Here is a 26,005-nt window from a genome sequence, read left to right as displayed (position 1 = left end):
ATCAAAGACAACAACTATGGAGAACTAATACACCAAATTAAAAAAGACTTAGAGAGATGGGGGAAACTTAAATTATTGCTGCTAGGAAGAATTGTGGCGATAAAGATGAATGTACTCCCAAGGCTCCTCTACTTATTTCAAACTATCACGGTTAAATTAGAGAATATTTTTTTTACAAATTTGAATAAAATAATCTCAAAATTTATATGGGAGGGGAAAAAACTGAGGATAAATTTAAAAACATTACAAGATGATAGAACCAGAGGAGGCTTTGGCCTACCAGCCTGGGAAAAATATTATAGAGCAGCAAGTCTGATATGGATTAAGGATTGGGTCAATCTGGATAACCAAAGAATATTGAAATTGGAAGGTCACAATTTATTAAAAAGCTGGCACGCTTATTTATGGAATATTGGAAACAAAACATACAAACATTTCAAAAACCATATAATAAGAAACTCACTAATTGGCACCTGGTTGGAAATTAAACGTAAGCACTATATGAAAGTCCCAGGCTGGATATGTACATTAGATATGTACATTATGCACCCCAATACATCAGCTACTCAAAAAAATTATACAATACAAAGAAGTTCTGGACATAAATGGAAGACTAAAATCACGGCAAGAGCTCAGGGACCAGGGTATAGAAATGCACTGGTGCCGTATTTATTAATACAAACCAAATACAAAAAAGACAGTGAAGAAGGAGGAGTTGCAATAAAATCTAACCAATTAGATAAATTATTAGAAACCAAAGAGGGAAAATTAATCTCAAAGATTTACAAATACCTACTAGAGTTTGATTTGGCAGAAAATATAGTTAAAGGTCAAATGATAGCTTGGGCTAGGAACATTGGAAGAAATATACAATTGGAAGAATGGGAAATGATATGGGAAAATAATTGCAGAATAATAAGGGCAACAACATATAAAGAGAACCATTACAAGATGTGGTATAGGTGGTACCTAGCCCCTGCTAGATTGGCAAAAATGTACGCAAATTTTAACCCGATAAGTTGGAAATGCAGACAAACACTGGGAACCTTTTATCATCTTTGGTGGCTCTGCCCAAAAATTAAAAAAATTTGGATGAAAATTAGAACCTGGATAATAGAAATAACGGAAGAAGAGATTGACCTAAAACCTGAAATTTTCTTATTAGGTATACTTAAAAAAAGCAGTAGAAAAGAAATAAAATACATCACATTACATATAATCACGGTGGCTAGATTAACCCTAGCCCAATCCTGGAAATTAGAACAGTTGCCAACAGAACAGCAAATAATTCAAAAAATATTTATATGTGCAGAAATGGATAGATTAACTTTAAAATTAAACGATAAGGAAGAGTCACAGTATTTCCAAATATGGGAAAGATGGTATGAATGGATTAATCGATGGAAAAAAAAGTAAAGTCAAATATAGTAATAAATATAGTATTAAAGGTAACAAATATACACCGTCATTAAGAAATTAAGGTTAATGTATATATATATTCACATGTTTAAATATTATAGATAGATAATCCTGTTTGTTAGTTTTAGTTTGTATGTAATTTAGAATTGTATTTTTTAGAATTAAGAACGTTTTGTACAATTTTTATCTTTTTATATTGAATAAAGGTTGTTTTTAAAATTAAAAAAAAATAGACTGTGCAGAGTAAAATGGAAGACAGGTATACTTATGAACAAACATGAAAATGACATAAATTGCAGAGGATCCATTTCCCCTCCTCCCCTTTTTATAAACAAGCTCCTTTTTTCACAAGTTCAATAGTCATGCAACTTCCAGACATTCTGGTCTTTTTTTTTTTTTGGAATTCAGTTCTTTTGGCTTTCTCACTTCTGTTTCCATTCATATACTTCTGCTTCGTAGGGATGGAGAAGAGATCAATTTGGTTCTACTTTCATATTTTTTGAGTCAATGAATGAATTAAATTGTAGTTGGCTTTGAAAATTAAACTTTCCTAAATATGCCGATGTAAGTGGATTTGCGATAAAAATGAGGTGAAGTGGTGTTGGAAAGAGTATTTTAGGGAATTGTATAAGAATGATAGTAATATGTTGACGAGTAGGAAGGAAATAAATGTTAAATACTACCGTCCAAGAGAAAAATAAGAAGGAAGTCATAAATGTAATGTAATAATGTTGAAAAATACTATAAAATATTTTATAATTTGAAAAATGTGATAATAGGGGATGTGATTTACTTTTCGGGTAGCTGTGCAACTTGTTTGGCTGGAGTGTGAAGATTGAATTTCTGTAAGAATGCTGTTACTATTCTTCTATACAAACTGAAAGACAGTAAGAACGAATAAAATACTATGGAAGGATTAGTTTGCTAAGTGCATTTCTTATTGGCTGGGAATCCAAAGGAGTGACATGGCATAATGCCGTAAGGAGTATAAATCTGAAAATTAATGTATCAAAAACCAAGATGGTTGTGAATGACAAGAAGATGGAATTAATGATTGTAACATATGCATAAATGGCAGAAAACTACAGCAAGTACAGTGGTATTTCGGTGCTCATCATTAATTTATTTGGGAGACATGATGAATACTAAAAATGATGAGTATCAAACAAGTTTTTCCCATAAGGAATAATGTAGTGAGTCACAAGGCATCCAACACCGCCAAGTTCTAACTTGTGCATGGAATACCAAACAAACAATGAGTATTGGGACAAAATTTTCATGTCAAAATGCATTGAGTACCAAATTCGATGAGTTTCAAAGCAGTTCAGTACCAAGGTACCAGTGTATATGAATTTAGGTACTCTGTACAACAGAGCTGTCTAACTTGCAGCCCATGGGCCCAGTGCATCACATGCTGGCCATGCCCACACCTGGTTTAGTGAAGGAGAAAAAAATCCCGATACGTCGTGTGATGCCACTATGACAACACGAGTTTGACACTCCTGCTGTAGAATGTTTACTGAAGATGGGGAAATGGATGGAAAAACTGTAAATTTTAAATGCTGAGAGATAGCAGTTAATACGTAGTTTAAGCAATGAATGTTGAAAGAAGCAGATCCGGCTGAATTTAGGCATGTACTATATTGTACAGCATTTCTCTGAGTGTCTGGGGTGGAGAGGCAGACTGATGATAACACATTGCACCATCAGGCCTTTCCTTTGTCCCAAAGGTGAATTTTTCAAAAGGCAAGTGGACTTTCTTGGGGTTTTCCTCGAAAACACTTTGCTTCTCATTCAAGAAGCTTCTTCAGTTGCCTTTTGGAAAAAATACCTTTGGAACAATCATGACCTGAATGATTGAGAATCTCCATAGACACTTAACCCCTTCCTTTGTGTACAGACCTAATAGAAGAGGAACAGAGGTGGTATTCAGCAGGTTCTGACCAGTTCTGGAGAACCGGTAGTGGAAATTTTGAGTAATTCAGAGAACTGGTAAATACCACCTCTGACTGGCCCTGCCCCCATCTATTCTCTACCTCCCGAGTCCCAGCTGATTGGGAGGAAATGGGGATTTTGCAGTAACCTTCCCCTGGAGTGGGGAGGGAATGGAGATTTTACAGTATCCTTCCCCTGCCATGCCCACCAAGCCATGCCATGCCACCAAGCCACACCCACAGAACCGGTAGTAAAAAAATTTGAATCTCACCACTGAAGAGGACCTTATAAAATATAATAAAGAGGAAGGGGAGTTGTACTCTATATAACAGTGATGGCTAACCTTTTTGCCATCGCGTGCCAGGAGAGGGGGGGCGGGAGAGGTTCGCACGTGCGGGTGCCCACCCATAATTCTATGCGCCCTGCCCTGCACATGCGTGTGCAACCCCCTCCCCTCCCGCTCCTGGCACGTGATGGCCAAGTCTCTCTAGGAGTCTCTAGAGGCTTGGGACAGCAAAAAACGTCACTTCCTGTCCCACCGGGAGTTGGGAAATGAGCCATTTCAGGCCTTTGGAGGGCCTCCGAGGGAGTAGGAAAGGCTGTTTTCACCCTCCGCAGATGCATAGAGATGATCTGGAGCCAGGTAAGAAAGAAAAACGGGCCTTCCTCACCCGCCACCCCAGCCCCTCCGGAGGCAGGAAACAGCCTGTTTCCCTACTCCTGGTGGGCCCAGAAGGCCCGAAAATCAGCTGGCCAGTGTCCGCATGCGCACCAGAGCTGAGCTGGTGTGCCCACTGATATGGCTACGTGTGCCACCTGTGGCACGTGTGCCATAGGTTCGCCATCACGGCTATATAAGAAATAACTACACTTGTATAAAATGGGAACAAAGCGATGAAAACTTCAAATGCATTTGGAGTAATATAAAAGGAAAAAGGAATAACATTGCCAAAGGTGTATTTTACAGGCCACCCAACCAAATAGAGGAAATAGATGAACTTTTTACTAATCAGATAGTTAAAGTGTGTAGGAAGCACACTACAATAGTAATGAGGGACTTTACCCTGACATCAGTTGGGAGACAAATTCTGCACCTAGTATAAGATCAAACAGATGCTTCAATAGATTTATAGCCCTTCTCGTATCCCAGGCAGTTCAGACTCTCAGGGCCCGAGCCTTCGGCTGCTGTCGTGCAATGCCAGGTCCGTGGTAAATAAAGCCCCCCTCATTTGCGATCTTATTCAGGAGGGGGGAGCGGACCTGGCAGGTATTACGGAGACCTGGTTGGGCCATGAGGGGGGGGTTCCCCTCATGGATATGTGCCCACCAGGTTTCCGAGCATTCCATCAGCCGAGAGCTCAGGGCAGGGGTGGGGGGGTGGCGGTTATTATAAAGGAAAGTCTTGATCCGAGGGAGACCACTGTTCCACAGATAGCCGGATGTGAGTCCCTTTTTGTGAGATGGGGTCGTGGAGTACAGATGGGCTTGTTGATCACGTACCTGGCTCCCTGCCGCGTGGCAACGGCCCTGCTTGAGCTGCTCAACGTCATAGCTGAGGTGGCGGTTGGTACCCCCAGACTTCTAGTCATGGGGGATTTCAACCTGCCATCTGTCGGCGAAACGTCTGAGGTGGCTCGGGAGTTCATGGCTTCCATGACGGCCATGGACCTTACTCAGTTAATTCATGACCCCACTCACATGGGTGGACACACTCTGGACTTAGTTTTTGTCTCTGGTCAGTGGTCGAGTGGCCTTGATACAGGGGATATAGTCATCGAACCCTTGTCATGGTCTGACCACTCGCTCCTTCGACTGGACTTTCTAACCGCTGCACCCCGCCGCAGGGAGGCGGGACCGACCAGGTGGTTCCGCCCCAGGCGCCTGATGGACCCTGATAGGTTCCAGATGGAGCTTGGGCCATTTCCTGAGACTATGACTCACGACTCGGCTGAGGACCTAGTGGCCGCCTGGGATAGTGCGGCTGCCGGGGCCTTGGACCGTGTCGTGCCTTTGCGGCCTCTGACCCGGCACCGAACTCACCTAGCTCCTTGGTTCTCCGAGGAGCTTAGGGAGATGAAGCGCCGGAAAAGACGCCTGGAGAGTAGTTGGAGGACCAGCCGCTCCGAATCCGACCGAACACTGGTGAGGTCTCATATTAAGACCTACCTAGTGGCAATAAAAGCGGCAAAATCTAGCTATTTTGCCGCTCTTATCGCGTCATCAGATAATCGCCCGGCCGCCCTGTTTAGGGTGACCCCCTCCCTCCTCCATCTGGAAGCGCGGGATGACCCCTTGCAGGGCCGAGCTGAGGACTTTGTGCAGTATCTGTATGACAAAATCGCTCAGATTCGGGAAGGGCTGGCCTCTGACTGGGTATGTCCGGATGGGATGACTGAGGCAGGTCTTGAGAGTGTTATCTGGGGGGAGTTCGATCCTGTGGCTCCCGAGGACATGGACAGGGTCCTGGGACGGCTGAATGCGACCACATGTTTATTGGACCCGTGTCCCTCCTGGTTGGTACTGGCTTCCCGGGAGGTGACACGAGGCTGGCTCCAGAAGATTGTTAACGCTTCTTTGAGTGAGGGGGTCCTGCCGGCCGCTTTGAAAGAAGCGGTTGTGAGGCCCCTCCTCAAGAAGCCCTCTCTGGATCCGGCTGTTTTGGCTAACTATCGTCCAGTCTCCAACCTTCGCTTTGTTGCGAAGGTTGTTGAGAGTGTGGTAGCACAACAGCTTCCCCGGTACCTGGATGAAACTGTCTATCTAGACCCGCTCCAGTCCGGCTTCCGACCTGGGCACAGCACGGAAACGGCATTGGTCGCGTTGGTGGATGATCTCTGGAGGGCTCGGGATAGGGGTTGCTCCTCTATCCTGGTCCTGTTAGACCTCTCAGCGGCTTTTGATACCATCGACCATGGTATCATGTTGCACCGGTTGGCGGGGTTGGGGGTGGGGGGCACCGTTCTGCGGTGGTTCTCCTCCTACCTCTCTGACCGGTCGCAATCTGTGTTGACGGGGGGGCAGCGGTCGACCCCGAGGCACCTTGCTTGTGGGGTGCCACAAGGGTCGGTCCTCTCGCCCCTTCTGTTCAACATTTATGTAAAGCCACTGGGTGAGATCATCCGTGGCTTCGGGGTGGAGTTCCATCAGTACGCTGATGACACCCAGCTGTACATCTCCACCCCAGGCCACCCCAACGATGCCCTTGAAGTGATGTCCCAGTGCCTGGAGGCCGTGCGGGCCTGGATGGGGAGAAACAGGCTCCGACTCAACCCCTCCAAGACCGAGTGGCTGTGGCTTCCAGCGTCCCGATATAGCCAGCTGACGCCATCGCTGGCTATTGGGGGCGAATTACTCGCCCCCACGGAGAGGGCTCGCAACTTGGGCGTCCTCCTGGACGCACGGCTGTCTTTAGAAGACCATTTGACGGCCGTGGCCAGGGGGGCTTTTTATCAGGTTCGCCTGATACGCCAGTTGCGCCCCTTTCTAGATCGGGACTCTCTACGCACAGTCACTCAGGCACTAGTCACTTCCCGCCTGGACTACTGCAACGCTCTCTACATGGGGCTCCCCCTGGGGTGCACCCGGAGGCTCCAGCTGGTCCAGAATGCAGCCGCGCGGGGGATTATGGGGGCGACGAGACGCTCCCATGTGACACCTCTCCTGCGCGAGCTGCACTGGCTCCCGGTAGTCTTCCGGGTGCGCTTCAAGGTGTTGGTGACCACCTTTAAAGCGCTCCATGGCTTAGGGCCGGGGTACTTACGAGACCGCCTACTGCCACCAATAGCCTCCCACCGGCCAGTACGCTCGCACAGAGTGGGCCTCCTCAGGGTGCCGTCCGCCAGACAATGTCGGCTGGCGACCCCCAGGGGGAGAGCCTTCTCTGTGACGGCGCCCACCCTCTGGAATAACCTTCCCCCGGAGTTACGTATAATAACAGACCTCCGGATTTTTCGTCGGGCCCTGAAAACTTATTTATTTCAACTAGCTGGGCTGGCTTGAGCTAAATTTTAAATTGGTTTTAAATTGGGTTGTTTTAATTTACGGCCAGAATATCTAATTATTTTAATACTGTTTTTAAATTTTGTATGTTTTGTTTTTACTTAGGCTGTGCACCGCCCTGAGTCCTATTTGGAGAAGGGCGGTATAGAAATTTAAACAAATAAATAAATAAATAGTGTCAGGATAATGAGAAATAATGTACTACATTTGGACTACTATGCTCATTTCTAGTGACCCCATTAAAAAAAAACATATACAAGAATTGGAACGAATACACAAAAGACTGACACGGTTGATATAGGCCTTGGGGGACATGATCCTTTGAAGAACAGTTGTGTTTAGAACCACAACTGTGGTTGTGTTTGGCCTAAAACAGAATGCTAAGAGGAGACATGATAATAGTTCTCTGATACTTGAAGGGCTGTCACAGGAAAGTGGATGCGACTTTACTCCTAGAACCCAAAAAGTAGGAAGAAACAATGGATAGAGGTTTTACAGAGAGATATCAAAACTCAAAATAAGGAGATATTTTCGGACTGTGGGAAATTTGTATTATTTGCAGATTTAATCAGCATTCCTCTCTACTTTTGGTCCAATTCAAATACTATTGAAGGATAGGGGCCTAGGGAGCCATTATTATGGGTTTTTAATTATGATTTTCAAGGTAGTTTCGTGTCCTCTTGATCATCATGCTATTTAACTGACATTTTACTAACTTCTAATCAGCATGTCATAAGGGACTGTCTCAAGTGCTTTGATGAAATCAGGATATGTTACAGTTGTGTGCAAAAATGTAGTCATATGTGAGATATTAAACTATTGAACATGGCAGGTGCAGAAATTTGGCCAGTCTTTCAGACAATATTTTATAATATCTCCTTTGGCAGAAATAACAGCTTCTAAGCATTTCCTGTAGCCAGCTAAGACAAAAACCTGTTTATTTTTTGCTTTTGGAATTCATTACTGTTCTTTTCGTAGACGTCTTGGAGCACAAAAATATTTTTAGATCTTCTTGCCTGCAGTGCATATTTGAGATCTCTTCGAAGATTCTGAGTCTGGGGAATCGAATATCATTTCAAAAGAAATCGGATATTTTAGAAACATAAGTATCCAAGAGAGCCAGTTGGTATAACGCTTAAGGCATCAGGCTAGAAAGTGGGAAACTGTGAGTTCTAGTCCCACATTAAGCATAAAGCCAGCGAGGTGACCTTGGGCCAGTCATTCTCTCTTAGCCCTAGGTAGCCAACAATGGCAAAACACTACTGAAATTATGCCAAGAAAACTATAGGGATTAGCCCAGGCAGTCAACACTGACTTGAAAGCACAGAACAAAACAAAACAAATCTCCAAGCCAGCTATGAAGTACTTACCAGAAAGAAATATAAAAGTTTTCTTATTTTGAATGTGCAAACAACTGCATTTAAGGAGTAAGTATGCATTCAAAGTAAGGACGCGGTGGCTCAGGGGCTAAGATGCTGAGCTTGTCGATTGAAAGGTTGGCAGTTCAGCGGTTCGAATCCCTAGTGCCGCATAATGAGGTGAGCTCCTATTATTTGTCCCAGTTTCTGCCAACCTAGCAGTTCGAAAGCATGTAAAAATGCAAGTAGCAAAATAGGGACCACCTTTGGTGGGAAGGTAACAGTGTTCCGTGCGCCTTTGGTGTTTAGTCATGCCGGCCACATGAGCATGGAGACGTCTTCGGACACCGCTGGCTCTTCGGCTTTGAAATGGAGATGAGCACTGCCCCCTGGAGTTGGGAATGACTAGCACATATGTGCGAGGGGAACCTTTACCTATGCATTCAAACTTGCAGAACTCTTTAGGGTTTTATTGTACCATGTGTCAGTTTCAATTCACTTAGAAAATCACTGAAACATATAAGTTAGTTAGGGCGCCTTAATTTTTGCATTCAAAAGTATGTCAATTATAGCAATAAAGGTTGTCCTTTATAACGTAGGAGATAGGATCACTGTAAGAGAAAGATGAGAAAGATGTATTTTATAAATGCAGTTGAATTAAGGAGACATGTAAAATGTCAAAATTGTTGAGTTGCCGTCCTATTTTTAAATGGTTCTGATTTATCTGTGCATCACTGTGGCTGGGTTCATACAATATTCTAAACCAAAAACACAGTACTGAGTTACCCATCATTTGTGGTTTATTCAACAGATCAAAGTTAAAGAAAACAGGTCTTCATGCTGTGTCTGAAGCCAGTTAATGGCTGGGCCCACACATCTTTTGATTTTGGATTAGTCTGCTGTATAAATCCTACCATTGTGGTTTGCAAATGTATTTATTTATTAGGTGAATTTATATACTCCACCCCATCTCACAGATGTGATTGAACAAATCATAGTTTATGACAAGGTTAGGTATCCGTGGGTCCCCAAACAACCTCTTGGTCACTTCTGAAACATCTTCCATCCACGAAGACTGGGTCGCAAAGTTTAGAACCATTTTGAGGTGAGAATATACAAAAACTATATTATATATCCCAAATAGACAAAATACAATTTTAAAACCAAGATATCAAAACCACAGGAAAAATGGAAAATCCCTGCCCACTGTTGGGTGTCATATGGTTCCACTATTTTGCACCATCATCCTTCCCACCAGTCCTAGTTCTTTCCAAATATTCATTGCACCCAGGGGTGGGTTCTACTTACCTTTACTATCGGTTTGCAATGGGGTCGCGCACGTGCACAGAAACTTCCTGATGACATCGAGGTCGGTGGGCGGAGCCTCCCTCCAGTTTTACTACCGGTTCTATAGAACCGGTCCGAACCGGGGGCAACCTACCGCTGATTGCACCCCTTATTCCCCCAAAGGGTGCCCTACTCCTAATTCATGCAAACCCAACCCACTTTAGTTTATTTACATAATTATTCTGTTTTACAAATCTTGGGTTGCTGAACCTAGTTCACAGTTTTCTTGCAACTATAATGGGAATTGGAGTGACAGAATCAAAAGAAATCTCAATATTCATTTACTTAGATATTCTTTAAATAATATTGTAAATTTCTAGCATTCTGTAATAGATTATTTTTTCCCTGGGATATTTTACTACTACTAATCCTACAGTTGGACAGTGGACAGCTTGAATTAGACTTAAATCAATGAATTGGACATTTTGCTGTCTCCAAAGAGAAGGTAATCTCATTTCTATGTGTGTATGCCCGTAAAAGACTTTTTGATGCGGTAAAAGTATAGAAAACAAAAAAAGTTTTAAAAAAGGAATAAAAACATATAATTATGCCTTCTATCCTTCTTTCTATTGAATAATTGAATATTCAATTCTGTTCCTTTCCTCTTTCACCCTTTTGAATAATCAAATCCGGAAGTCATCAGGTTTTTTTTCTTCTTTCAACAAAATGCCAATATAAAGTTTCCAATCTTTCAAAAAAGTCTTCATTGATTTTTCTCTTCCAAAATTGATCAGCTTTACCAGTTCCTCAAATTCAAGTATTTTTATAATCCAATCTTCCACTGTAGGTATTTTATTACTTTTCCATCTTTTTGCAAAGCATAATCTTGCTGCACCCGTTTCTAAGTCTTTTTTTCTTAAATTCTTATGGCCTGTTACCAAGCTCAGTTGTTCAAATCTCATTGGCCAGTCTGTTTAGCATAAAAGCCAACCCCAGGCTGAAGGCTTGTATACTGCTGATGCATTGTTTATATGTACATGAACATCCTCTGGGCATGTGCCCCGCTCTCCCCTAATTTGAACCAAATGTGTTGTGTTAATATCCCCTGCTTTTTCTATAAACAAGCAATTGCATCACCAGAGGCACAGAGCCAGGCAGATTCTAATAATATTTTAAGTAATTACTACTTTATTATTATTTGGTTGAGTTTGGCTTCCATCCACAACTTGCACTGTGGAATGTGCAATAAATTTAAAATTCCCTAGAGATTACAAAGGTGGTGGTGGTGGGATAACAACTACATTTCTTTGGCTCTTTACTACATATGATAAAAAATGTTTCTGCGTATGGCTTAGTTATGGGCAAAGTGTGAGCTATCCATGGAGAAAATAAAGTTTAGTTTCCATTTATGTTTAAAATGCAGCCAGTTTTGGGTCGAGATCTTTCTATATTCCTGAGAAAGCTGAAGACCCCAACTATGTCCTTGGTCTTTTCTTTTTCCACCCATTTTTAGTTTTGAAAATCAGTCACTACATTTTATATTCTAGTTCTGGCCAGCTGTTGAACACACAAAAATCTAGTTGCCTAGAAACCGCATTCGTTCCTCCCAACTTTAAAAAATCTAAGAGAGCCTTTAAAATATTGCTATATTGATTTCCAGATATCATTTCATTAATTTTGAAATTCGACTGGATTCGCCCCCCCCCCCCCGTGTGCAATTCTTTTTACATGAATTGGTAGTTAGTTTACTAAATTTCTCTTGTCCTTAAATTAAATGAGGGCGGTGCAGTGAGCTCAGTGATTAAAATGCTGGGCTTGTTGGCAGGAAAGCTGGCAGCCCAATTTCGAGACCTGAGTGCCATGTAATGGAGCTTCTGTCGTTGCCCCAGTTCTTGCCCAGCTAGCAGTTTGAAACAGTGGTAGGTTTCAAATTTTTTTACTACCGGTTCTGTGGGTGTGGCTTGGTGGTCGTGGCAAGGGAAGGATACTGTAAAATCTCCATTCCCGCTCCACTCCAGAGAAAGGTTACTGCAAAATCCCCATTTCCTCCTGATCAGCTGGGACTTTGGAGGCAGAGAATAGATGGGGGCTGGGGCAGTCAGAATTTTTACTACCGGTTCTCCAAACTACTCAAAATTTCCACTACTGGTTCTCCAGAACTGGTCAGAACTTCCTGGAACCCACCTCTTGTTTGAAAGCATGCAAATGTGAGTAGATAAATAGGTACCACTTTGGTGGGAAGGTAACAGTGCTTCATAAAGTCATGCTGGCCACTTGACCCCGGAAATGTCTTTAGACTGCACTAGCTTAAAATAGAGATGAGCATCACCCCCTACAGTCAGCAACGACGACCGGAGTAAAATCGGCAGGGACTCCTTTACCTTTATTTTAAATTAAATGACACAACTGTATTCTAACAAGACTTTCTTAAGTCAAAGGGATGGAATAGATCTGGAAAACATGTGGACTGCAATCAAGATCACCATCCATTTGGAACAGGTCCCACAGGAGGAAAACTTAATTCACAGTTAAAATGTGAATGCTAATCCAATTACATTGATTGTCCACAGATTCAAGACAGACCTGATACCCTGCCCCCCACCCCCACCCCCACAAAAAAACCAGAACAGAGCAAAGCATAAGTATCTCATTTGGGTAGGAGGACAGTGCCAACTCAAGGTCTTGGCAACTAAGTGCACTTTTTAATAGGCATGATTAATGTTATGTGGAATTTGGCCAGTGGTGGTTATAAAAGGGAACTAGAAAAAATTGTGGCAGTGGTGAGGACTATCAAAACATAATATTTTTAATGTATCTATGGAGGTTCCCCATCTCCCTCCTTACTCCGCCCTGTGTTCAGAAGTAAAATATCAGTAACTATCAGTTGCTAGGAAGCACAATAGAAAAGTGGGGTTGCTTTTGATCCTGGCTTAAGGGCCTTCAAACTTTTGGTTGGGTCTCTAGGTGGGAGGCAGATTTTGAAATGCAAGCGTTTTAGGGCACTGATAAATTGATACGTTCAATTTCATACATTCTTTGCTTGGGTTAACATAGTGAATTGCCCTTTTTTGAGCTCACACAATATATTACTCATAAACTAAGAAACAGCCAGAACATAATCAGTATTAAAACTAATCAAATTTAGTGCATTTTGAGGACAATACACAGCCATAGATGTGGTCTGGCCCACAATTTGAGAAGCCCTAATTTGAAGTAATGTGTGAACTTGGCTTTTATTTTGTAGGCTTTATAAAGATGACCAATATTCATTGTAAACTGTAATTCATGGGTTAGCATGTTGTGTGAGCCCATCAATTGAGGTTTTAGTCTGTGTCACGGTTAAGCAAATCATGGCACACAATTTGTATAAAAACAGCAAACATTGACTAGATGGACCAATCTTCTGAGTTGACATAAGGCTGCTTTCTAAGTTGCTATATTTACTTGGAAGCAGGAATAAAATATGTTTCATATTACATCTTTGGAATTTTATTTTTCATTAATGGAGACAAAATTCTGTGTTATGATGCCCAAGATGGCCCTCTCTGGGACTGACAATTGCAAGTGTTTCAGATTTTTCCCATTGCTGTTGGGTGTTGAGGGATCCTTTACAGTTCAGGATAAATATATTATGTTACAGGTTTGTGCTGTTTTTCTTTTTTCTTTTTTACTGACTAAATTTGCCTGGAGAACTATGTAATTTTGTCTTTATTTTTATTATGTGCCTTTATTTTTAATTGTATCCACATTTATCTTTTGAAACCTACATTGACTTAAATGTTTACGTCTGGGTGGAGAAAGTGAGATATAAATATATACTCTAAAATATTTCTGAATGGGTGACTTCAGAATATATGCTCCAGAATGTAAAGTGATACTTTCCAGCAGCAATACCTGCTTCTAGGTATTTTAAGGATGCAGTTTTTATTATTTAGATGGATTAAGAAATTGTGTAGTGAATGGAGAGAATAAAACATAACATAAAGTCAGTTGATTCGTAGTGACTACATACAGTAGATAGATTTTCCCCATGAAAATTTATTGCTATTGTGGTCCTTCATACCTTCCAACAGTCCACCCATCACCACTATAACTTGCTGCTGGTTGTCCTCTCCTTCTTTTTCCTTCCACCTTTCCCAGCAACAGAGCCTTCTCCAGAGTGTTAGATCTTTGTATAATGTCTAAAAATCTGAGCCTGGTCATTTATGCCTTAAATGAAAACCACACGTTTTACCTCACTCAAGAATAGATGGACCAAACAGTAAGAAAAGACTCACAGAGTTGGCTTAAACAAAATAGAATTATTTGTCATAGGACAGGCCTTTTCTTGGCAGGACTTGGATAACTGCAGCAGACAGAAATTCTGTAACAGTGGTAATTGGTGCATCGTTGGAAGATAAGAAAGATAAGAGCCTTGGTAGTAAAGTGGTTTAAAGCACCCTGTTATTAACACAGCTGCCTGCAATTACTGCAGGTTCGAATCTTACCAGGCTCAAGGTTGACTCAGCCTTCCATCCTTTCTAAGGTAGGTTAAATGAGGACCCAGTTTGTGGGGGCAATAAGCTGACTTTGTATAAATATACAAAAGTATGAAGGCTATTGCTTAACGCATTGTAAGCTGCCCTGAGTCTCCGGAGAAGGGCGGCATATAAATCAAATTAAAAAAAAGAAAGAAAGAAAGAACAGGTTAGGGATCATAGAAAAAAAATCTATATGTCACTAAGAGTCACATAATCAATCAACAAATTCCAATCCCTCTCTTGGCTCTGTTGAATCTATTCATACTCACTGCTATGCAGTGGTGGGATCCTCCCTGTTTAACAACCAGTTCAGTGATCGTGCGCTTCACTGCGCACGCATGTGCAGTTTGAAGAAATCTTCACTTCTGCATTTCTTCAGAGAAGAAACACAGCTGAGGCGCAGCAATCTGCTCTGCTGCGTGAATCAGCTGAGAAGTTAAAGGTAGGAAAATAGGGCGGGTGGGCAGGTGGACCCATCTGATTGTTGGGACGAACTGGTTTGCTCCCAGCTGATCGTCAGATTTAACCGGTTCTCCCGAACCAGTCTGAACCGGTAGAATCCCACCCCTGCTGCTATGTCTGTTCTAAAGGGTGTGTGTAGCATGTGTTGAGCAAAGTGATCAATAGATTGATTGACTCAGTTTTGCTACCATTCCTCTTTAGCAGGTCACCAACAATGGGAAACCAGTTCCCAACACTGCGGCCCAATGGGGCAAGCCTAATTGTGGGACCTACATCCTCTGCAATGACCATTCAGTGCTCTTAGACTTTACTCAATGCTGGTTCTCTGATTTTATGTAGATGTTATGAATGGTGAAGTATAACAGGTTTTAACCAACTTGCTGGATGCTGTCAGCATATTGGGGAAAACACCACCTTAGCACCAGTGCAGCTAAAATGACCTCTTCATTCATGGACTGGGGACAAAGGCAAAGTCATGAGGATACGGTAGGCAAAGAGTTATTGTCTGGTGTGTTTTCCACAATGGTTAGGGTCAAGAGGAGAAATGTTAAAGAAGAAGCCAGGCCAAAAAAGGAGAACCTTTTAAAGACTGTTTTAGAAAAGTGGCTTCTTTAGCCAATCCTCTCGTTTCATTTTGACATCTTTTTAAATATTTGAAAAAGTACACATGCTCTTAATCCTCTTTCTTCTAGACTAAACACGCTCCATTTCCTCTTACTCTCCTCATGTAATTGTGTTCATTTCTCTCAAAATATCATTTTTGGATGAATTGAATTTGAAGTTTCTTAAAAGGTTCACAGGTCCACAACTCTGTGTGGCAACTTCTGTTTTCTAAGGGCGAGATCTGAGGGTGTCTTCAGCTTATTTTGGGATGTTGCTAAGTCTGACATTGCCAAAGATGTTATGTAGTGATGCCAATGGCAAGGCTGTAACCCAAACAGAAGCCAGACACCACACCAAGCCACTATGAAGTTTATAAATAAGTTTATGGCTTAGCATTATGTATGAAACAGGTCACTAGGATGAACAAACAAAATATAGTTAAAACAAAGTTAGTTTAATGAATCCAGACACTAGTCTGTTAGTCATTAACTTCCTAGGTTGGTATACTTGATATTTCTCTACTTTTAAGGCTCCTTCTGAGGTCGGTAAAATGAGGACCCAGAGTATTGGGGGCAATAGGCTATATTGAAAAATTCTCAGAGCAACCCTACAGTAGCAAGGGTGTGCACATGAAAGCGACTGAGAGCAGTTGCGAATAACTACAGCCAACACACAGATACACTGAGTTGTGTTTACTTTTCAGGAAATAGTAATAAGGCACAGTCCAATAAACAGTCCCGGTCATACACAGATAAAGCAGTAGATAGCAAAACAATAGTCCAGGGATATTCCAATAACAAAGTCTTCTTACCAGTCGTCATAGTCATACACAATAAAGAGTTGCAAACAGTAGCAAACACAGCAAATAGCAGTAAAGATCAGCAAAGAGCAATAATGGTCAGCAAATATCAGCAGAGAGAAACTAACCATGTTTCAAGCGCTCTCTTAAGGACATTGGCTACAGAGCTAACCAATCAGGACACAGTACGATGCAATACAGCAATACAGTCTTAAAGCTATATTGAGGTTTTATATATTGCCAACCCAACAAGTTAGGCAATTATCATTTCCTAACAGGCTGATTCTGTAAACTGCTTAGAGAGGACTGTAAAGCACTGTGAAGTGGTATATAACTCTAAGTGCTATTGCTATTACAGTTTAAAAAGGACTATGCAGCATAAAAACAAACATCTAAACAAACAACTCCACCCAACAGGATGGCACGTTCTGCATTTATAGCTCTAGAAAATTTATAAACTGCAACACTTTATTCATGACTTCCATGGAATAGAACTCAAGCTTATTTCTCTAGAATACTATTTTACAGAAAATATAAAAAGTAAAAATGTGTGGCAGAGTGGCTCAGGGATCAACATGCTGGGCTTGTTGGCTGGAAAGTGACAGCCTGAGTTTGAGACCCGAGCATCGTACAATGGGATGAGCACCCATCTTTACCTAACTCCTGCCCACCTTGCCGTTGGAAAGCATGCAAATGCAAATACCCACTTTGGTGGGGAGGAAACAGTTGTCCATGAGTTCATACTGGCCACATGACCGTGGAAAAGTCTTTGGACAGCACTGGCTCAGTGGCCTTGAAACGGAGTTGAATGCTGCCGCCTATAGTCGACAATCATAGTGGAGTAAAATCAGCAGGGACTCCTTGCCTTTTATTTTTCTAGGGTACCATTTTACAGATATTGGTTTACTTATTTATTTAAGTGAACTAAAACTAAAAAAATCTAAAACTAAACTCCCAACTCCTTTAGGGTTGGTAAAATGAGGACCCAGATTGTTGGGGGTAATATGCTGACTCTGTAAAGCACTTAGAGATGGCTGTAAAGCATTGCAAAGCGGTATATAAGTCTAATAGCTATAGCTATGGCTATTGCTATTATAGATTAAAAAAAAAAAGACTGTGCAGCCTAAAAACAAACATCTGAACAAACAACTCCACCCAACTATTGTTTGAGTGGTCTCAAGCTCCACTCTACCCCAAAGCCTGGGAAAATAGCCAGACCTATAACAGATTCCTGAATGACATCAGAGTGGGAGATCTGATGATGCTATGATTACTACACCTGAATGGAAGCAGTCATGGGTAATGCAGATCATCAGAGCAAAACAGTCTTAAGTTAGTCCAATTTGGGATTTCTCTCAAGATTCATGTGCCCTTTCACCTTTTTTTTTTTTGCTTGGCTAATGATTGGCAGCTCTCAGAGTGCTCCTCCTAGCTGTCCTACACCAGCTGGGGTTAATTACAGCCATGTGAGTTCATCTCAATTTACCAAACAGAAAGCAAAACTGACTATTATAAAATCAGAAAGAGTGGGCAGAGCAGGCAGGCTATCTGGCAGTTGGATTTTCTTTTCTTTTTTAAGAATGTGAGATGGTTTTTACCACTAGGCAGCTAAACCTCAAAGAAACATTCAATTTTCTCTGCTCACTTTATATTCAGATAGCCAGGTCAACATAGAAATGGGATCACCCCCCAAACTTGGTTAGATAATTAAACCAGAGATGAGGAGTTCAGGTTTTCTTGGCATAGAAATGTTACATCCAGGAAGAGTGTGTAAAAGGAAGAAATTAAGATTTGTGTCTCTGGTTCTGAATTATGTGCACTGAGTGCCAAATGTGTTGAGTGGCCCCATGCTCAGCTTCAGCTAAATATGTATAGGCCAATGGTGAAATCCAAATTTTTTTACTACCGGTTCTGTGGCCATGGCTTGGTGGGCATGGCAGGAGAAGGATATTGCAAAATCTCCATTCCCACCCCACTCTGGGGCCAACCAGAAGTGGTATTTGTCGGTTCTCTGAACTACTCAAAATTTCTACCACCGGTTCTCCGAACTGCTCAAAATTTCTGCTACCGGTTTTCCAGAACCTGTCAGAACCTGTTGGATTTCACCCCTGGTATAGGCTCCAGACAAGACAATCTTGCCCTGCTTCCCTCTCTGGAGATCCATTAAATAGGTCAAATGGTAGAGAAACATCTTGCTAAAGCCTGGCTTTCAGTGAAGATGAATGACTAAATATGACATATATGACTAAAGAGGAGTCTTTCTTCTTATGGAATAACTACTACAAACCCTTCTTGGATGATCTTACTACTGCTGCTATTGTTGTATGTGATGTTTTTATTCTTGGCTGTTCACCGCCCTGAGTCCTGTGGGAGAAGGGCGGTATAAAAATCAAATAAATAAATAAATAAATAAATAAATAAATAAATAAATGAGTGAGTGAGTGAGTGAGTGAGTGAGTGAGTGAGTGAGTGAGTGAATGAATGAATGAATGAATGAATGAATGAATGAATGAATTGAATGAATGAATGAATAAATAAATAAATATTCTTGGTCGATACCAGTGTTACAGTACACAAAATGGTCATATTGTAAAATTAAAGAATAACAAAGTTGGAAGAGACCTTGGAAGTCTTCTAGTCCAACCCCTTGCTTGAGTAGGAAACCCTATACTATTTCAGACAAATGGTTGAACAATTTCTTTTTAAAAATCCACCAGTGTTGGAGCACCCACAGCTTTTGAAGGCAAGCCATTCCACTGGTTGATTATTCTGTCAGGAAATTTCTCCTTAGTTCTAGATTGCTTCTTTTCTTGATTAGTTTCCATCCATTGCTTCTTGTCCTGCCTTCAGGTCAGTGGTGAAATCCAATTTTTTTTTTACTACCAGTTCTGTGGGCGTGGCTTGGTGGGCGTGGTGTGGCTTGGTGGGCATGGCAGGGGAAGAATACTGCAAAATCTCCATTCCCACCCCACTCCTGGGGGAAGGATATTGCAAAATCTCCATTCCCACCCCACTTCTGGGGGAAGGATATTGCAAAATCTCCATTCCCACCCCACTCTGGAGACAGCTAGAGGTGGTATTTGCTGGTTCTCCAAACTATTCAAAATTTCCGCTACCGGTTCTCCAGAACCTGTCAGAACCTGCTGGATTTCACCTCTGCTTCAGGTGCTTTGGAGAATAGGTTGGTTTGGTCCCTATTCTTCAGTCTTCTCTGTGACAGCCCCTTAAATATTGGAACATTGCTATCATGTCATCCCTAGTCCTTCTTTTCATTAAACTAGACATATCCAATTCCTGCAACTGTTCTTCATATGTTTTAGCATCCAGTCCCCTATTCACCTTTGTTGCTCTCCTCTGCTCTCTTTCTAGAGTCTCAACTTCTTTTTCATATCATGGTGATTAAAACTGGATGCAATATTCCAAGTGTGATCTTACCAAGGCATTCGGTTTATGTGATTTACCAGTACTTCCACCCACTCTTATACGGCCCAGAATATCCAGGGTTGTTACAGTGGGATATTGCACAATCCAAGTATCAGACCTAATACCAAAGTTTAGTACAACTCTTTTTAAAACAGATCATTCTTTGTTAACAAAGATCCTTACTGATATTCACATATGCTTATACTACAACAGAGGAGGTCTTCTCTCAGGATATGATGGATTTCTTTGGAGGTCAGGGCATGCAGGCTTCAAAAGTGGTGGGTTTTTTTGGTCATCCTAGCTCGTTTGGAGGTCAGCCATCTGCTTTTCAGATAACAGGTCTTTTATTAGCAAATCCTTTCGTGTAGCAGCTTCAGTGTTCTTGTATCTCCATCATGGCAGGCTGGAATCTGCCCACCATTTCTGATGTTTCAGCTTTCCAAGTGAACCCAATTTCTCCCCACACTTCATCTGCTTTCAGCTTTTTGATCTTGCTCATAACTCATTCTTTTTGCTCTTGCAATATTTTCCCACTTGTCCTCCATTCGTTTCCTTAAGTGCTTACAGTGCATTTGGGCTGTAATCAGAGAGTATAGATGTCCCAGTAATAATCATAAACAAGTAATTAGAACAAATCAGTTAGGTATACAAACGGTACTAAGTATGAGATTCACCCCACCAGAAATTTTATAAGATGCAACAAGAGAAGCAGCCACCCAACTGATTCTCTGTAAATATCTTGGATTTCAGTTCCTTTGTCAATATAATCAGTAACTATTTTGGTTGGCATTTACCAATCCAGATTTGTTGGACTTCAATTCCTGCTGTTCTTTCTTGCTGGAAGACAATAATGGGAATCCAACTTCAGGGGGGAGGCTGAGGGTTTGGGGAAAGCTAATCCAACTAAACTAAATACTTATAAAGGAGAATATTTGTAGCTCAGGGTTGAAATGAAGAGTTCTTGTTGCTCTCTGAGCTTGGTTGTTTCCTTCCAGCGCTGAAGATGCCACCTGGTTTGGGTATTGAAACATCTGCAAGAAAACAACCAAGTTCAGAGAGCAACAAAGACCCCTCAAACCAATGCTTAGTTTAATAACACATATAGCTTTGATTTAATTGCATGGATTACTAAGATTACATTCCAGAAATTGGTAGGGGTCAGGACAACATTTTAAGATTTATTTTAACTAGAATTAAATAGCAATAGCATTTAGACTTATATACAGCTTCACAGTGCTTTACAGCCGTCTCTAAGTGGTTTACAGAGTAAAAATATTGCCCCCAACAATTTGGGCCCTCCTTTTACCCACCTCAGAAGGATGGAAGGCTGAGTCAACCTTGAGCCTGGTGAGATTTGAACTGCCAAATTTCAGGCAGACAGCAGAAGTAGCCTGCAGTAGTGCACTCTAACCACTGCGCCACCGTGGCTCAATTAATTCCATTATTACCTATCACCATTCCATGCTGAAATGGGGTTCGGTAGGTTGCAGTTTTGCATCTTGTGGGACCTAGTCATTTTCTTAAAATCTTGTGAATTGGGTCATCATATTAAACCATAATGTAGTTTCTTTGAAAATGAATACATCCTGTGAATAAGTAATTGTGATTTGTTAGTCCTGTTCTAGGATAGAATGTGTTGTGTGAATTTAAGTTATGTATTAAATAATCGCCACACTTTGGCTTAAGAAAATATTATGGCTAGGCTTTTTATGTTTTTTTTTTTTTAATTTGATTTATATGCTGCCCTTCTCCGGAGACTCAGGGCGGCTTACAATGCGTTAAGCAATAGCCTTCATTCTTTTGTATATTTTATACAAAGTCAGCTTATTGCCCCCACAAACTGGGTCCTCATTTCACCTACCTTAGAAAGGATGGAAGGCTGAGTCAACCTTGAGCCTTGGAGAGATTCGAACCAGCAGAAATTGCAGGCAGCTGTGTTAATAACAGGGTGCATTAAAATGTTTCATCCAAAGCTTTACAGATGGGATGGAGTAAAAGAGGAACATGGAGAAGAGGAAACACAGTGCTCAAGACAGAGGAAAAGGGGGAAAAAATCAAACTGTTTTAGTGATCAATCTTTATTTCTATGGCCTGGCACATTTCAGACTTCATGTTGCTCTTGTTCAGGAACATGAAAAAAAAAACCCACATAAAATATTGTGATTATTGTACATGTTATTAGGAACCGGGATATGTTATCAATTCCCCACCCAAAACCCCTTAGGAACAATGTACTGCAACATTTATTATAGTTAAACATGCAAGACACCTGAAAAAAAAATCATTTGTCAAAAACAATATTTAAAAAAACATAACAGACAAATTTATTTTAAAAAGGAGCCCTTAATGCAGCTTGTCACATCAATAAAAAATAACACATCTTTTTCCAATTAAAGGGAGAAGAAAAGCTCATTCTTTTCATTCTGTGATACAGCACAAACTCAAATGTTTACAAGCTTCAGAATAAGAAGATTCCCGCTGCTACAACTATTTAGCAGCTGTGTTAATCAAAGACTTTTTGCAATAAGAAGTTAAAAGACTCTGACCCGGACTTTGTATGAAAGTATGAATCAGCAAAAGAAAAGTGAGAGTCTCTGCATTCTCACATTTTAGAGGATATTAACACTCCTTTACTATGTAAACAGCAAAAACAAAATGTCTCTAAATTCCCAGATAATGAGATAGCACAGATTTGTATCAGGGATAGAAAATTCTTCTCCTTACTAAGATGATAATCACTGTAACTACAAGATCCAGTGTAAAAGAAATCTTACAGTAAATTAACCATTTATGTTTATTTATCATGTTTCCCTGAAAATAAGACCCTGTCTTATATTTTTTAACCCCGAAATAAGCGCCTGGCCTTATTTTTGGGGAGGTCTTATTATTTTGGGGCATGTGGAACAAGATGGGGCTCCTCTTGCCGTCTTACCTGATTTCCAGCTCTGCATTTAAATATTTTTGGGTAGGGCTTATTTTCGGGGGGAGGCTTATTTCAGCGCATGCGCTCAATAGCCCGATTGGGCTTATTATCAAGGGATGTCTTATTTTCGGGGAAACAGGGTATCATTTTTTTCATAAATAAAATGCCACTTGTGCTGAGAGTCATAGAGGCATTTTTCAGACTCAACCTGGTTTTATATCTATTCCATATTCTCAATATGACATACCAATCAATCAATCAATCAATCAATCAGAATAGAGCTGGAAGGGACCTTGGAGGTCTTCTAGTCCAACCCCCTGCTCAAGCAGGAGATCCTATACCATTTCAGACAAGTGACTGCGCAGTCTCTTCTTAACGACCTCCAGTGATGAAGCACCCACAATTTCTGAAGGCAAGCTGTTCCACTGGTTAATTGTCCTCACTATTAGAAAGTTTCTCCTTAATTCCAGATTGCTTCTCTCCTTGATTAGTTTCCATCCATTGCTGCTTGTCTTGACTTCTGGTGCTTTGGAAAATATGTTGATCCCCTCAAATACCGGAATACTGCTATCCTGTCACCCCTAGTCCTTCTTTTCTCTAGATAAGCCATACCCAGTTCCTGCAATCGTTCTTTGTATGTTTTAGTCTCCAGGCCCTTAATCATCTTAGTTGCTCTTCTCTGCACTTTTTCCAAAGTCTCAATATCTTTTTTTGTAACGTGGTGACCAAAACTGGATGCAGTATTCTAAGTTATTCTAATAACTAATTCTAATAACTAATAAAGCAGTACTAATACTTCATGTAATTGTGATTCTATGCCTCTGTTTATGCAACCAAGGATTGTATTAGCTTTTTTGGCTGCTGCTGCACACTGCTGGCTCATATTTAAGTCATCATTCACTAGGACTCCAAGATCCCTCTCACAGTTATTGTTTTTGAGCCAGGTTTTGCCTAATTTGTACTTGTACCTTTAGTTTTCCTTGTCTAAGTGTAAAATCTTGCTTTTAAATTAAATTTCATTTTGTTGGATAGGACCTATTGTTCAAGCCTATTATCCATTTGGATCCTGAGCTTGTCTTCTGGGATATTGTTTATTCCAGCTTAATGTCTTCTGCAAATTTGATGAGTTCCCCCTCTATTCCCTCATCTAAATCATTTATGAAAATATTGAAGAGTACTCGGCCTAAAATGGTACCTTGTGGTACTCCACTGCTTACTTATCTCCATGTAAGTGTAATACCATTAAGGACTACTTAATGAGCCACGTTGGTGCAGTGGTGAGAGTGCAGTACTGCAGGCTGCTTCTGCTGCCTGCCGGCTGCCTGCAATTTGGCAGATTGAATCTCACCAGGCTCAAGGTTGACTCAGCCTTCCATCCTTCTAAGGTGGGTAAAATGAGGTCCCAGATTGTTGGGGACAATATGATGACTCTGTAAACCACTTAGAGAGGGCTGTAAAGCACTGTAAAGTGGTATATAAGTCTAAATGCTATTGCTATTGCTACTTGTTGAGTATGATTTGTCAGCCAGTTACAAATCCGACTGGTGGTGATTATATCTATCCCATATTTTTCTACCTTACCAAGAAGTAGGTTGTGGTCTATTTTGTCGAATGCCTTATTGAAATCTAAGTATACTATATTCACAGCACTTCTAGCATAATAATTTTTAAAATCTACATTAACCTTAGCTTTATCATACTATAATTGTCCATACCACCCAAATCTTAGATTGTGTCCTTCTAACTACAAAAGCTAAGAAATTGCCCCAAAGGTAAATATCATTGAATGTATGTGAAGTATGAAGCATAAAATCTCCTAAATCAGTGGTTTTAGAAATCAAGGTAGTTTGGAGGAACCTTCTTCCATTTTTATTAAAAAGTCCTGGAAAAGAATCTGATGATCATGAAAATACACCTCAAATTGTTTCTCCGCCATTTCTAGAATATTCAGCTCTATTCTTATCTCTAACTTCTGCTATCTCCTTTCTACATTTTCTAGTTTCCAGACCTCAGCGATCTCCTGAAGACCTGAAAATGCTAATGGGAAATGTGAATCAGTTAAATGAAAGTTTTCAGAATCTTCAGTTGAAAACAGGAAAGCAGTTACCCTTCAAAGGAGACATCCTGGACCAAATTTGGAGCCTGCAGGACATGCTTCAGAATCATTCTGACTCTCTGCTAATATTGAGCAGCTCACTTCAGAAGTTGGAAGGGGCACTCAGGAGCCTGCAGACCCAGGCAACTCAGGCAGATCAAGTCCTTTCTGGCCTACGGGATAGCCTGAGCCAGCAAAATGACATGGCCCAAATGGAAATCTACAAGCTTGCTGTAGAGGGAAATAGTAGCAGTTTGCTTTTGAGGCACCATGAGGACTTACTCTCTAAACTGGCATCTCAAGTGGAGAGCTTGAATGACCAACTGACAGAGGTAGGTGGGCATGTGGGTAGCATGAACCGGACTCTGTCTTATGATGTGGGAATCCACCACACCCGTATCCAGGACCTGCAAGTCCTTATCAGCAATGCCTCAGAAGATGCTCGGCAGATGCGCTTTGTCCACATCGCCATGGAACAGCAGCTCAAACATGAGCTGGCCATTCTGAACAACGTGACCGAGGACCTGAGGCTCAAGGATTGGGAGCACTCCATTGCCTTGAGGGATATCTCAGTGATACGAGGTAAGGAGCGCAGCAAATGCCTCTTGGATTCAGGTGTAATTCAATGTTATCAAATTGAGGGCACTTCATGACTAAAGGCCATGACTAAATACCTATGAGACAGTGGTGAAATCTAAAGTTTGCTACTACCGGTTCTGTGGGCGTGGCTTGGGGGGGTAATGTGATTGGGTGGCCGTGGCCATTTTTTTTTTTACTTTTAAAACCATTTTTTCTACAATCTCTTCAGTGAAGAGATTTTAAAAAAATGCTTTCAAAAGGCTCTGAGGATCCCAGCTGAGTTGCCTGATCATCAGAGGCTTTTTTTCTTTTAAATGCCTCTGCCGATCAGGCAACTCAGCTTGGATCGTCAGAGGCATATAAAAGAAAAAAAGCCTCTGCCGATCAGGCAACTCAGCTGGGATCCTCAGAGCCTTTTGAAAGCATTTTTTTTACAACCTCTTCGCTCTGAAGAGGTTGTAGAAAAAATGCTTTTAAAAGCCTTTGACGATCCCAGCTCAGCCGCGCGATCATCAGAGCCCTTTTTTTTTACTTTTAAAAGCATTTTTTCGGCCAAAGAGATTGTAGAAAAAATGCTTTTAAAAGTAAAAAAAAAAAAGCCTC

At 41.2% G+C, this 26,005-nt stretch overlaps 1 protein-coding gene across 2 annotated transcripts in view; it reads left to right on the top strand.

Moving 5' to 3' along the window:
* Positions 1 to 26,005, top strand: part of SCARA5 (scavenger receptor class A member 5) — a 125,453-nt gene that overhangs the window by 55,876 nt on the left and 43,572 nt on the right. For both annotated transcript variants that reach the window (XM_087883346.1, XM_034421222.3), the window contains exon 4: positions 24,728 to 25,405. In XM_087883346.1, coding sequence (XP_087739472.1) covers positions 24,728 to 25,405 — 678 coding nt within the window. The remainder of the gene's footprint in view (positions 1 to 24,727; positions 25,406 to 26,005) is intronic.

The sequence above is a fragment of the Pantherophis guttatus genome, chromosome 1, assembly GCF_059756535.1.
Source record: "Pantherophis guttatus breed Tessera chromosome 1, ASM5975653v1, whole genome shotgun sequence".
NCBI lineage: Eukaryota > Metazoa > Chordata > Lepidosauria > Squamata > Colubridae > Pantherophis > Pantherophis guttatus.
This window is presented reverse-complemented; position numbering and strand designations above follow the sequence as displayed.